Source organism: Phaseolus vulgaris, chromosome 8 (assembly GCF_051622355.1).
Source record: "Phaseolus vulgaris cultivar YP4 chromosome 8, ASM5162235v1, whole genome shotgun sequence".
NCBI classification, from domain to species: domain Eukaryota; kingdom Viridiplantae; phylum Streptophyta; class Magnoliopsida; order Fabales; family Fabaceae; genus Phaseolus; species Phaseolus vulgaris.
The window spans coordinates 59,038,212-59,052,438 of NC_143505.1; the positions used below are offsets into that span (position 1 = coordinate 59,038,212).

At 33.1% G+C, this 14,227-nt stretch overlaps 1 protein-coding gene across 1 annotated transcript; it reads left to right on the plus strand.

Moving 5' to 3' along the window:
- Positions 1 to 9,435: 9,435 nt before the first annotated feature.
- On the plus strand, positions 9,436 to 12,805 carry LOC137820808 (root phototropism protein 2). The gene is made up of 4 exons (XM_068625064.2): positions 9,436 to 9,738; positions 9,881 to 9,950; positions 10,047 to 11,168; positions 12,031 to 12,805. Exons 1-4 carry the CDS (start codon positions 9,683 to 9,685, stop codon positions 12,523 to 12,525), a joined length of 1,743 nt encoding a protein of 580 aa, XP_068481165.1. The 5' UTR covers positions 9,436 to 9,682; the 3' UTR covers positions 12,526 to 12,805.
- Positions 12,806 to 14,227: the final 1,422 nt, after the last annotated feature.

Below are 14,227 nucleotides of genomic sequence, written 5' to 3' on the forward strand. Positions count from 1 at the left end.
AACATCTTGCATGATATGTTATAATCGTGTTTCCCTTTCCTCTTTCTTTCATTACCCCTTCTTATAACTAGTCTCATGAACCTTCGTATTTGGTGACAATCCTTACGAGGAGAAATGAGTCAAATGTGCAATCAATTATCGAATTATTCTTGAATTTATAATTTGAATTACAAATTTGTCCTTCAACTTGTGAATTGTTTTAAAGAAATTGTGACAAAATGATAACATTAAGGTATACTCTTTATGAGTGGGAAATTTGTTTTTTTTTTCTCTTAATTCATTGATTATTGAAATTTGTTCCTGCCAGTTGACCAGAACGTGCTTCGTCTTGGTTCCAAATCTTCACTCTATCCCGCCGTGAGTACTTGAAACAGAGAGAACAAAGGGCGTCCTCGCGGCCGTTTGCACTCCGACGATCAAGTCAGCAAGCAGAAAACATCAAACATCTCCGTATCGGAGCACCGTAACTGTGATGCTCTAAAGGCGCATAACTTAATTGTAACTAACTTCTCTCTCTCTCCAATCACTCGTGCATACAGTGTGTAAGCGAGCAAATGATTAGAGTCTGTGTAAAAACGTGTAAAGCATACCTCACTAAGCTTTCAGAGAAGCTTATATACCTTGGGTTTTAGTGCTTACTGCCACGTGGCCCTTCTGACTTAATCGCAATTCCACGTGGAAGGCCTTACGACGCTGTAACCCAACTTAGGGAAATTCCAGCGTGTAAGTCTTCCTTCCTCGAAGTGCGTCTGGCACAAGGGGTGACTACCTGGGTGCCAACTCATGCGCCCCAGGTTCTAGTCACTCGCCCCGGAAGTGTATCAGCCTTTCTCTCGTACCATGCACGTGGCTCACCCCTGGGCGTGACCCTCTCCCGGGTCGTATCTGTCCCAAGGATTCTCCAGAGGTGGCGTGGGTACTTCGCAAGTCAGGTTACTCCCTGCTGGTACTGGGAATATGGCCTTGAAGCCACCTTTCTCTTCTCTTTATTACTGCTCTGAGGTACCGGGGCCCGAGGCCTCCTCGCCCGTACCGTGGCCTCTTATCGTGCCGCCCCCTCCATGGTCTTCCCTACCCGTTATCGGGGGTGACACTATCGACGCCTAAACCTGACGACGCCCAAAGCGGTCAATCCTACTGACTTTCCTCCTTGGGACCTCCTTGGTGGGTCCCACCATATGTTTGATTTTGACCTAAGTCAATGTCCGGGGAAGGATCAGTACAAAATTGTTTTCAAATTTTGGAGTAAAAAATAAATGAAATTCCATAACATACATAGATTAATGTTGGATGGATGGAGGGAGACTGTATAAAAATAACTTTTACCCATTATGTTTATGTTGGATATAATCAATTATTTCTAACACGGAACATTATTTTCACTCACTAAATTAACATTTACTTTGTTCGTAACATGGCACAAAGGCCATGTAATTTTCGTTCTAGACATGTTAATGTCAATTTGAAGTTGTCATTTCACATTGTTGAGATTAAAGTGGAGTGTAGACATAACACAAATGTCAACTTTATTTCTTTTAATACCAACCAAGGGAAGCACTAAAATAGATAACACTCACTTAGTTTTGAGTAGGGCACTCAAAATTTATGGAGCCTTCAAATCATTATATTATGATATTTTTAAAGCTTCTAAGCATTTAATAAAATAGCTACATCACCAACACTTTATTTCTTTGACTTTAACCACATTATCATTATTATTAGTGATTACAAATTTTTAAATGGATTTATAGTCATATTAATAATTAAATTTCAAACAACTTCACTAATTTTACAAATATAAATATATATATATATATATAGTTCTAAAATTATAATAAATATTTCTAAATATATTTTTACAATTTATATACATAATTATTCACCATTCAAATGTAATTTCCACACTCTTAAAAAAACAATCCAGGAATATATTAGTAATATTTTACGTAACACAAATTTTACTATTTTCTTAGTCATATCAATTTTATCTCATACAAACTTTTTTTCTTATTTTTCACTTATCTTCTCTTAGTGCAAACCCATCCACTTTTCTATCTCTTTCTTCGTTTTTTTTTTTCTTTTTCTTTCCAACCACCCCCAATTTAAACTTGCATGGAACCCTTTCTCTTCTATCCTTTCAAAGGACTATAATGATTTATTTTAATCAGAGAGGATAAATGTGAAAATTTGAGGGAAGAAATTTAAAGTAATTTGAAATAAAAATATGAAAAAAATGAGATTATTTAAATTAAGATGTATAATGAATTTGTAAGAAAAATTTAATATAGTTTCTAATTGATGTAAGTGAATTTGTAATTTTTTTAATTAAAATTTATAAATCGATTTTTATATTTAAATATATTTAATTAATAAAATATAAGATATTTTTGTATAAATTTAAATTAATTAAAATTTTATAAATTATTTCTGAAAATATTAAATAATTATTTTTAAAAAATACAAACAAAAAGAATCCGAACCTTTCATTATTCGTAAATATTACTTGACCTGGTAGAAACACAGCGTTTAGACTTGCCTGTGCTAATAAAAATAATTGATTTTAAAATAAAGTAGACAATTCTACAAACTTATGTCTTATCTCTCATAGATGTTTTGGTTGTAGTGCAATTTTTTCAATTGTAAATAATGATAGTTTGAATTATGTGGAGTACGTCAAAATCAATGGTACGTCATGTTAAATTTTACTATATTTGTTTCTCTTTCTACGAAAATTACTTTAGAAGCTTAAAATATGTTGTTTTATATATAAAAAATACTAATTTCATCCAACCAAGGTATATCTAAGTTAATAAAGAAAGTGAAAGAAATAAAAAACAAATCAACAATTTCTTATAAAATATTTCTGAACATAAATAAATATATATATATAAAAGGAAGAAGAAGAATTTTAATTTCTTTTAGAAAGTTCACTACATTTTATTTTTCTCTTCACTATTGGATGAATATTTGCCTTTTCTGGCTTTCCCCATTTTATTTAACAAATTATAAAATATCAAATGAAGAAAAATATTTCATAAACGCGTTTCCTCTCATAAATAATAAGCATACATAATTTTGAGAGAGGGACATATTTTCACAATATTTTAACTTTTGTTTGTTAAAAAAAACATTACACTCTGGTAACTTCATTCTCATTTCTGTTTTGTTACACACTAATTACAGGTAGAACAATGATTTTTTTAAATAAAAATTATAAATGAGATACAATGATTAAGTCATTAACTAAATATGGTGTCTAGTCAACTAAACTCAAAAAAATTATTAATTTAATTAAAAAAATATATTAAAACACATATGAATAGAAAAATAATATAAAAAAGGTGTATAAATATGATTTTTTTTAATAACCTAAAATATAAATCTTTATCCGTGTAATACATTCCTCTTTTATTTGCTTAAATTACACAAATTATTCTTTAGCTAAGAAATCTTGATATTTTATGTTTAAAATAAAATTAACTAATCAAGTTTAATTTTCATTTAAAATATTTTTTTTTGGTTCATGTATATTAGTTTGATTTTAATAAGAAATTTTGTTATGTTAAAATAATTAGAATAAAATAAAAATAAAAAATATTTAAAACACGAGATTGCATTGCATAAAAATCCATCATCGAGATTATCGATTTAAAGAAAACTGATGTAAGCTTCATGCATATAGTGGATGAAGATAACATAATAATGTGAATTAAAGAAATGAAAGTGAGAAACAATAATAGTAAACAGAAAACAGAGGAAGGGAATAAAGATAGGACACAATGAAAATCACAAGCTTTAATTCTAGAGGCTTAAGACTAAGAGGAAAGGAGAAAGATAGACATTTAAGGGATATAATTAGAAAGGAGGAGATTGATGTGGCATGTATCAAGAGACTAAGTTGGCAATTATAATCTCGGAGAAATTTCAAACAATATAGGGAGATAATAACATATATTGGATGCACAATGTTGAAGAAAATGGAGACAGAGGCATACTAAGTGTATGAAAAAAAAAAACTCACATTAAGTATAATTAAATATTGTAAAACTGATTTATAATGTGAGATTTACACCCATTTTAACACTATAAATGTTCTAGTCGATAACAAATAGTTTGATAAGCTCAAAAAACACTCATTAGTATAAACTTTAAATGATTCTAACTTATAAGCCGAAATTTGCACTCATTTGTATACTACAAAATGTTATAATATATAGTTGATGTGCGATCTCCAACAAGACTTCATAATTATAGGGGGAATGGAGAAAAGAACAAACAACCTGTCACTATTGTAAATGTGTGCTCTATAGGTATGCTTAGTGAAAATAAAGTAATGTGTTTATGTTGAGTTATTTCGTTTATGAATCGTCCTTAATGTATATATTGGCTAAAACAACATTACTGAAATTATCGCGTGTTACATTATTTGTTAAGTAGATTTGTCGTGTATCTCCTTATCTTATCTTGATGCATTAGTTTTATTCAATCGGTACAAAACATTTAACAATTAAAAAACATATTTAACAAAATATATATAAATATAAAATTTAGCAATATTTTCAATTATAATATTATAAAGTTTAAGCATGAATTAAATATGTTTCGGTACCGCCAATATAATCGTTTAGGAGTCAACGTACTGAGACGCCTTCTAAGAATAAAACCGTGAGGAAACACCTACCTTCAAAATGAACAATACTTCAAATGTGATTGACCCTAACGATGATATATGTCGAACTTGAACAAAATCATTTATAAAATAATCAGATTAAAATGTAACTCTTATAGAATATTACAAATAATCATTTCACTTTTAATATAACTTGCTCCTTTTCAAATTCATAAAATTAATTAAAGTTATTATATTATAAACTAATAATTGGTTTACCATTGTTTAAACAATTCTAACCTTAATTTTAATAATTTATTTATTAAATAAAATATTTCAAATTATTTATTTTTAATTATAAGAATTAAAGAATTAACACTTCCATAAAAGTTCGACTAACCAATTTCTTAAAAATAATTTTAAAAAATGAAACTTCAGGCTAAGAATTCGTTCTCTCCAACCCACTTTTTAACATGAACAGTCATTTATAATATTTAGGTACATGATAATGAAAAATATATATATTATATATTAGGGTTTATATTATTAAAAAAGGTATAAATATGGATAAGAAAGATGGTGGATCCAAGGTGGATTAGACAGGGACAATGTGGAGTGTACGGCTGACGTGGCGCATCTGTATCCTAGTATCATTCTGCTGTCGCTGTCGAAGCGTCACAGCCACTTGTTTTTTTGTGTGGAGGAGATACGCTGCCCTAATTTGCTGAATTCAAATACATGCATGTGCATGTTGCCGTTTCAATTCCTCCCATGCACTTCACATCCCATCGCCATCTTCCACCCAATTCTTCATAATTAGTTTTTGAAAAATAAACGTAGACTCTCCAAAATTTATGAAAAGAAAAAACAAAAGGTAAATATTCTAAACAATTATATTGAAAGTAATTAAAGAAAAAAATTAAATAAAAATAAGAAAACAAACAAAATTATATAATGCATGACTCTAATAAAAAATGAAAAAAAACTATTCAATCCAACAAATATAAATGAAATTGACTCTTAGCAGTGGTATATTAATGCACGTTACTACTATTCTTTACTTAGTACTTTTTTATCGATTAAAAATAAATAATTTAATTAAAATATTTAAGGGATATTTTAATTTTATATAAAAAAATAGAAGCAAGATGCGCAGTATCCAAAACACCAATTTACTTAGTATATAAACATAAATATTTATATATTTTGTTACATTACTATTTAATGTTATTGGTTTGGTTCAAAAAAAATCGTTGCAAGGGTACTCTTTAAATCAATTTAACTTTATTAATTTTTAAGGATCACATAGAGACTAGAGATGAATATATATGTCCACTAGTATAAAATTTTTATTTATGAGAATACATTTATAACATTTTTACGAATAGACGTTGTCTCTACACGGTGATATTTTTTAAATTAAATTCGTCTAAAACGATAAAGTCGCCTTTTTTTATGAAATGTTTTGGACTAAAATGATGACTTTACACCATAGCCGCCGTTTTAAAGTCTTTTTACTACACTAATTCATTGCGCGTAAGTTACGCTTTCATATTTTCTTATCTTGTGACGATTTGTTTTCCTCTTCTTTGCTCTTTATGCTTCTTTTTCATCTCGAGTCATTGTCATTTTCGGACCATTGCCATCTTCGAGCCAATGTGTAAGTTTCTTTCGAGCTCTCTACTTCTTCTTCACCATTGTTTATTTGTTTATTTTTGTTTCTCTTATTTGTTTATTTTCTCCATTGTTGTGAAGGTTTTGATACCTACTAATGTTTCATTGCCTTGCACGTTGTTCTTTGGGTTTTCACTGTGCCTCCATTTGGTTCTTCGTTGCTGTCACTGCCATTGCCATTGTCGCCGCTCTTCACCACCACCATTGTCTTCACTCACAAGGTTGGTGGTATTTTAAATTTTTTTAATATTTTTTTAGTGTTATAAATTTTTTTATTTTTTATTTATTATAATTTATAATTTTTAATTTTTTAATTTTTTTTTTAGTTTTTATGTTCGAGTAGAATTATTAAATTATTAGATTGTAGATAGTTTTATATTATTTACTATTTATAATTAATTAAATGATTTTAATTAGTATATTTAATATTTATTATAATTTGTATTTATTATTAATTTATATTATGTTAGTTGTTAGGTTAGAATAAAATTATTGTTTTGGTATTGAGTTTGAGGGTGTTCGATCCTGGACGATTGATACGTGTTGGTATTGAGTCTGAGAGTGTTCGACCCTCGATAATTGATACCTGTTCTATTGAGTCCAAAGATGTTCGACTCTCGGCAATTGATACATGTTGGTATTGAGTCTGAGGGTGTTCGACCCTCGACAAATGTGAGATTTTACAATCATTAGTAAACACCTGAATAACCACTACAGAACATAATAGATCGAAATTAGATTAATTATGTTCACATAAGTGATGAGTATTAAAGAGGAGTAAAAGAATTTATACAATTTGTTCAACGTAATGCCAATAATAGTGGTAATGATGGAGTAAAGATTAGGTGTCTATGCGTTAATTGTTTGAATGGAAGGAGATTGAATGTTAAGAAAATCATGGAGCACCTTCTATGTGATAAGTTTCTTTGATCTTATACAACTTGGACATGACATTGTGAATTCTTGAATTTACCACGTGTTTCCGTATCTGAAGAATATGTGGGATCCGATGCATTACATGGTGAAGTACATGATGATCGATTGGAGGACATGATTCGTGATGTGGGAGATGAGTCTTTTGCAGAAGCGCATGGATATAAACGTATGTCAAGTTATGCAAAGACTTCATTGTATCCTGGATCAACTAACTTTACACGATTTTCAGCGGTGTTAAGATTGATAAATTTGAAGACAATAAATGGATGGACTAATAAAAGCTTCACGGAATTGCTTCAATTGTTGAAGGATATGCTTATAGAGAAAAATACTCTACCTAATCGTAATTATGAGGCCAAAAAAATGTTTTATCTGATGGGTATGGAGTATAAAAAGATATACATGCATGTCCTAATGATTGTAAATTATACAGGAAATATTTTAAATTGTTGAAAAGTTGTCCGAGGTGTGAGTTATCATGTTATAAGTTGAAACAAAAAGATTATGATACTATGGAAGAGATAGAAAAGCATGGACCCCAATGAAGGTTATGTGGTATCTTCCCATCATTCTAAGGATGAAGTGATTGTTTTCAAACACAAATGATGCTAAGAATCTTAAATGACATACATATGAGAGGAAATGTGATGGAATGTACCGACATCCAGCTGATTCTATTCAATATAAGAAATTTGATGACGAGTTTTCAGAGTTTGGTAAAGAATCAAGAAATATCCGACTTGGTTTAGGTACAGACGGAATGAATCCGTTTAGTAATATGAGTACGAATCACAGTTCATGGCCTATGGCCTATTTTACTAGGAGTTGAAACTTGTTTATTAAGCTTTTCTATGCTAATATTTTTAGCATTGAACTTTATACGGTGCTCAATAATGTGCTTTTTTTTCTTCTCTTTCTTAGGATGGTGACATTAAATTTGAACATATAATATCAAGCACCAGTTTTCCTTCCTGCATTTAATTGGTTTTGGTACACATCTTTTCTTTTTATCACTTTTGATACTTCATCTAGTTAGGATTATCAGCGAGAGGAACATTTTGTCACACTCAAATATTGAGGTAGACATTATTTTATTATTTTAATGTTACATTATACAGAAGTTCATAATCGACGACATGATTAAGGTCAACTCATGTTTTGTTATTTTTTGTCTCTCTCAATGAGAATTATAATTGAGGGGGCGAATAACAAAATCTAACAAGCTGGATATGGTAACTCGAAATTCCTAGGAGTTCATGAATGAATGATTCGCCCAAATATGATATGAATGCAAGCTTTTTTTCTTTCATCCTTTAACTTTTTTCTTCTGCTTGCTATTTACAGGGTTAACCCACCAAATTCTTTCTTCTGCTTGGTAATAACCCACCGACTTTCAGCTTTGAATCAATAACCACTAAACCAATCCTTTGTGGACTATAATTTTAGCAAGTACTATTGATCAATCTGGATAACTTTCCAAGCTTCCCATGTGCAAATTATGTGGGAAGAAAAGCTACACGCCAGAAATCCTAAACATTAAAGAATAAATTCTAGAAAGTGAAAAACAGAAAATGAAGGTTAAGAAAAAGGAAACAGAATAAGATAACCTCAGGAAGAAAAAAAATAGTAGCAAATAGAGGTCGTGTAGCTACAAAAAAATTCATTGCTAAAGGTCAATTTCAAACTTCCCACTTGTATGGAAGCAGCTAGCGGGTTAACCGTGAGCTTGGTTCGAATCAATAGCCTCTAAACATGAGTTTGAGTAGAAAGAAGCAAAGGCAAACAGCTGCTTTTTTCAGAAGCAACTCATTGCTGTGAATATTGTGTCCTTGACGGTGACAGGTTAACCAATGAAAGTTTATTGGGAGTCACTGAACTCGTGTAGAACAGTTTTCATATGATATACATTCAATTTTTTTAACTATAAAAATTAAAATATCACTGTGTAGATAATGATTGCTAAGAATCATCTAATAATTTTCTGAGGCTAGGAATTAAAACATGGAATATCATTAGATAAGAGTACTACATATATAATAATTTTTCATCATACGTGATTAGTTTACTTTTTTCCTCATCTTTCAAATTACCTACTTATCTTATAACATTTATTCACCTTTCTTTTTCTCTTCATATCTATCATCTGTGCTACTCCCTTTTCGAATTAAAAATCTATGAACTGTCTTAAATTTAAGTTATGAAGAGTGTGATACTCTGAGCTTAAAAAGAATCACTTTAATGAAAGGATAAATAAGACAACAACAAGCCAGTGAAAAGAAAGCATGCCAGACTTGGACCACAGTGACAAACTCAACTCATTACTAGACAACAGTCACCGTAATGAAATGAATGTACAGGAATAAAAACAATCTCCTTATAGCAACAACCAAGCACGCCATATAACCCGCTGTTACTCTCAAACCCTTAATCTATTCAGACCACGAAAAACCAACTACATCATCCATGGCAACCCCCAGCCCCACCAGATTATCCCTTGCCATGGAGAGAACCGGGCAATGGTAAACACCACTCGGCTCCTTCATTTTCAATATTCTCACGACTTAACTTATTCTCCTATGCACAGTTTCAAGAATCAATTAGTGAGTTGTGTTAATGTTAGTTGTTATGAGAATAAATTTCATGAATCAATTGTTGTTGCAGGATTTTCTCCCCAGAAATTCCAACCGATGTTATTGTTGCAGTGGGAGAAGCCAATTTTTCTCTCCACAAGGTACCAAAATTTTGCACTGTTGCAAGGAACTTCATCAATTCTTCTTATATATGTGATTTTGGGTATTGAATTTGTAAGTGTTGGATTTGTTAACAGTTTATTCTGGCCGCAAAAAGCAACTCCATCAGAAAGGTCATAATGGAATCAGAGGAGAGTGACTTAACCAGAATAGACCTCACGAACATACCTGGAGGCCAAGAAGCTTTCGAGAAAGTAGTGAAGTTTTGTTACGGCGTCAACTTCGAGATCACCGTTCACAACGTCGCTCCACTGCACTGCGCCGCCGTATTCCTCCAGATGACCGACGAGTATTGCGACGGAAACCTTGCCGGAAGAACGGAGGATTTTCTCTCACAGGTGGGCGTCTCCACTCTCCACAGCGCCATCGCGGTTCTCAAGTCCTGCCGGCAGCTTCTCCCATTGGCCACCGAAATCAACGTCGTTGACCGCTGCGTTGACGTAATCAGCTCCAAGGCTTGCCGCGAGATGAACTTTCCGAGCCAGTCGCCGCCGAACTGGTGGACGGAGGAGCTCGCCGTGCTCGACGTAAATTCATTCGCAAAGGTAATTGCCGCCATGAAACAGCGAGGCGCTAGGTATCTATCCGTCGCCGGAGCGTTGATCACGTACACCGAACGAGCGCTGCGGGAGCTCGTCCGCGACCACAGCGGCGGCGGAAGAGGAATCCTGTCGGCGCATTCCGGTGATTCGGATTCGGAGTCAAGAAAAAGCGAACAACGCGAGGTTCTGCAGTCTATAGTCCCGCTCTTCCCGGCGGAGAAAGCGGCGTTTCCGATCAACTTTCTCTGCTGCCTCCTTCGGTGCGCGATCTATCTCCGCGCGTCGACCGCGTGCAAGCGCGAGCTAGAGAAGCGGGTCACAGAGATCCTGGAGCACGTGACGGTGGACGACCTCCTTGTGCTTACGTTCACCTACGACGGAGAGAGGCTCTTGGATCTGGACAGCGTGAGGAGGATCATATCCGGCTTTGTGGAGAAGGAGAAGAGCACAACGGTGTTCAACGCAGGCGCCAACTTCAACGAACACTTCTCCCCCTCGATGCAGCGCGTGGCCAAAACCATCGACGCATACCTCGCTGAGATCGCCGCTTACGGCGAACTCCCCATCTCTAAGTTCAACGGCATCTCCATCCTCATTCCCGGAGGCGCTAGAAAATCCGACGACGATCTATACCGTGCCGTTGATATCTACCTCAAGGTACACACTATGTCATTGTCATCAAGTTCCCCCCAAAAGAGGGATTAACTAAACAAGGACACCTTTTGGAATTAAACTAATTAACTAATAGTCTGCAAGTTTTTTTTTTAATCACCATACTGAATAACTACCAGTATACTAACACATTTAAAATTAAGGTTAAATTATTTGAATTAATCTTTAATTTAGTATTTTAAGTTTTTTTTTTCTTTCTTTTTTTACTCACTATCATTCTTTCTCTTTAAGCTCTTAAAGTAATTAAATTGCATAACTAGTGCTTCAATTATTGAATATCTATCAGTTCAATTGTTGTTATGTCACTAACATTCCCTAAATAATTTAGAAAATTAATTAACATGATATCTAATACTTAAAAAATTAGTTATGTAATGTGTTTTACTTTAGAAATTACCTAACAGAGAATAACAGAGCATTCTCAGGATATAATTGATTATTTATTTATTTATTTCAAGTATATAATCAAATAAATACATCATTCTCTCTTCTAATAGAGTATAAAGCATATATACAAATTTCTGGATATTAGAAATGATACTTTAAATAATCTTTTAATGTTAAAAATTCTTTACAGTAACTTTGATATATCAGCAAAAAAGGTTGTGCAGAAATAAAAAGATATAATGATAAAAAAAGAGTCTATATATAAATAATGTGCAGTTATTATTTTAAAAATTTATCTAAATTTATATTTTAAATTATACCTAAATTAATAATTAGTTAAAAAATTGTCCAAAATGCGATTAACCATACAAGTAAGTAACTTAGGAAAGGCACGATCTAACCTAAACCTAACCAGTGATCAAGTAACTAACTAACTAACTCCACACGCGTGTTGTTGCAGGCGCACCCGAACCTGGACGAGATAGAGAAGGAGAAGGTGTGCAGTGTAATGGACCCACTGAAACTATCATACGAGGCGCGTGTGCACGCGTCGAAGAACAAGCGGTTGCCGTTGCAGATCGTCCTTCACGCGCTGTATTACGACCAACTACACTTAAGGAGTGGTGCGGCGGAGGACAAGGAGGCGGGAGCGGCGGCAGTGGAGAAGAAACAGCTTCAAGCTGACGTGTCGCTGGTGAGGGAGAACGAGGAGTTGCGATCGGAGCTGATGAAGATGAAAATGTACATTACCGATATGCAGAAAAATGGTAACGGAACGTCGTCGTCTGGGAAGGAAACTAGTGCGCCTGCGAAAAGGCCAACGTTTTTGTCGTCCATGTCGAAGAAACTGAGCAAGTTGAACCCATTCAAGAATGGGTCTAAGGACACGTCACACATTGACGATGCCCCCGTGGACTTGACCAAGCCCAGAAGGAGAAGGTTCTCCATTTCCTAGATTTCTTCTGTTCAACCGTCATCACTGTTCTTACTGAATTCAAATTTCCTGGTTTTTTAGTCAAAATATATCCCGTGAAAAGTATTTTTTTGAAAAGTTAGTTACGTGTTTGTTACTTTTTTAGTGGTGTCAATTTGTAATTAATAAAAAGAGTGAAATATGATTGGATTTCTTATTTCTTATACTAGATTTGATCATATTTGTATTTGATTGGGATAGGAGCTACAAGTTGCAGTGTGAATTAATTATAATTATAATACAATGTTCTGATTGGGGCTAACTTTCCATCTTCTTTCATTCTGCCATGATATTTTGACTCACTTGTATTTTCTTAACTTAACAAATACATTAATTAATCAATATTAGTCTCGCGACTTTCAATTTTGAAAAGTTAACATAAAACATAAATATAATTTGTCCTTAATAAGAAACATATCAGGTAAACTTCAAGAAGTCATAAAATATAGGTAAGTACAAAATTATTAGATATAATTTCTAAGTTTAATGAGATTTGTGGTCAAATCCCTCTCATAAACCTTTTAATAAAAAAGTATTAAACAAATCGAATTCTCACTCCCACCTCACTAATAGAAGTTTTATAAAGAGAATGGGAATAGAATGTTGCTTCCCACAACACCACTGGCAAGAGAGAAGAGAGCGTCAATCTCGGAGCCAAATATATTAAGATACTTAATATATTTTTACCAAAAGAATTATACCTATTTGGAATTTTTCTTGGGATGCAATGGAAGAGCCCATACCCATAATTATCCGTCACATGATGTCCAAGATTACTCAATTAACTGGTAGCTAGGATCCTAGTTCTCACATTAAGACTTCTCGAGCTTAAATGTTGAACCGAGTTCTAATGAAGTACAATTTAAAAGTTTTGCCAGCACATTGGCTGGTACAACTTCAGACTGGTTCAATAACCTTCCTGATAGAGCAATACAGTGTCTTGATGACTTTCTTCGTCTTTTTATCGACCAATTCACAACCAACACTGTAAAGTCATCAAAGTTAAGTGATACATTTGATGTAAGAAAATAAAGTTTTGAGTGATTGAAGGAATATCTCAAAAGGTTTTGCGAGATCACGGTAAAAATCTTGCAACCGAATGAAGCCACCTGCACAAAATAATTAATATGTTGTACGAGGTTGAGACCCTTCTTTGGATGGACTTAAGAAAGGGTTGGAGAATAATTCCTTAAAATAGGATAAGGGCATGATCACACCTATAGAGAAGAAAACAAGTAACACCTATATACTAGTGATAAAAGCGTAGAACCTGCACTCTGGTCAGAGGTGGTGGTTTATTTATAAAATGGGGGAGTACAGATTCAAGGAAATAAAATTAAAAAAAGGTGTATGGGTGTAAATAGCAACTCCCCGAGTTGTTTGCGGCTGAATAGTGACCAAATTCTTCCTACATCCAATATTTTTGAATCTGCAACCAACACAATTTTAAAATTCCGAAAATATCCTTTATTTCGGAAATGAAAATCTAGAATTAAAAATAATGCAGTCTAAAGTAGATATAAAAAACTTTTTATGTTTCCAAAACAAAAATCAAAAGCCCATTCCGAATAAAAAATAGTAATACCAAAAAGAATACATTAAGGGCATTTTCGTCATTTTTTACTGGAATTGGGTGCAGATATGGTGCAGGAAGCAATTGCCCTAATTTATTCGAGTACAGGCC

What these genes read in the sequence shown, in the direction of transcription:
- LOC137820808 (XM_068625064.2), top strand. Translation starts at nt 9,683, where the DNA reads ATGGCAACCCCCAGCCCCACCAGATTATCCCTTGCCATGGAGAGAACC. An exon ending in ATGGAGAGAACCGGGCAATG is followed by an intron (nt 9,739 to 9,880) that starts GTAAACACCACT and finishes TTGTTGTTGCAG; the next exon opens with GATTTTCTCCCCAGAAATTC. An exon ending in CCGTTGATATCTACCTCAAG is followed by an intron (nt 11,169 to 12,030) that starts GTACACACTATG and finishes GTGTTGTTGCAG; the next exon opens with GCGCACCCGAACCTGGACGA.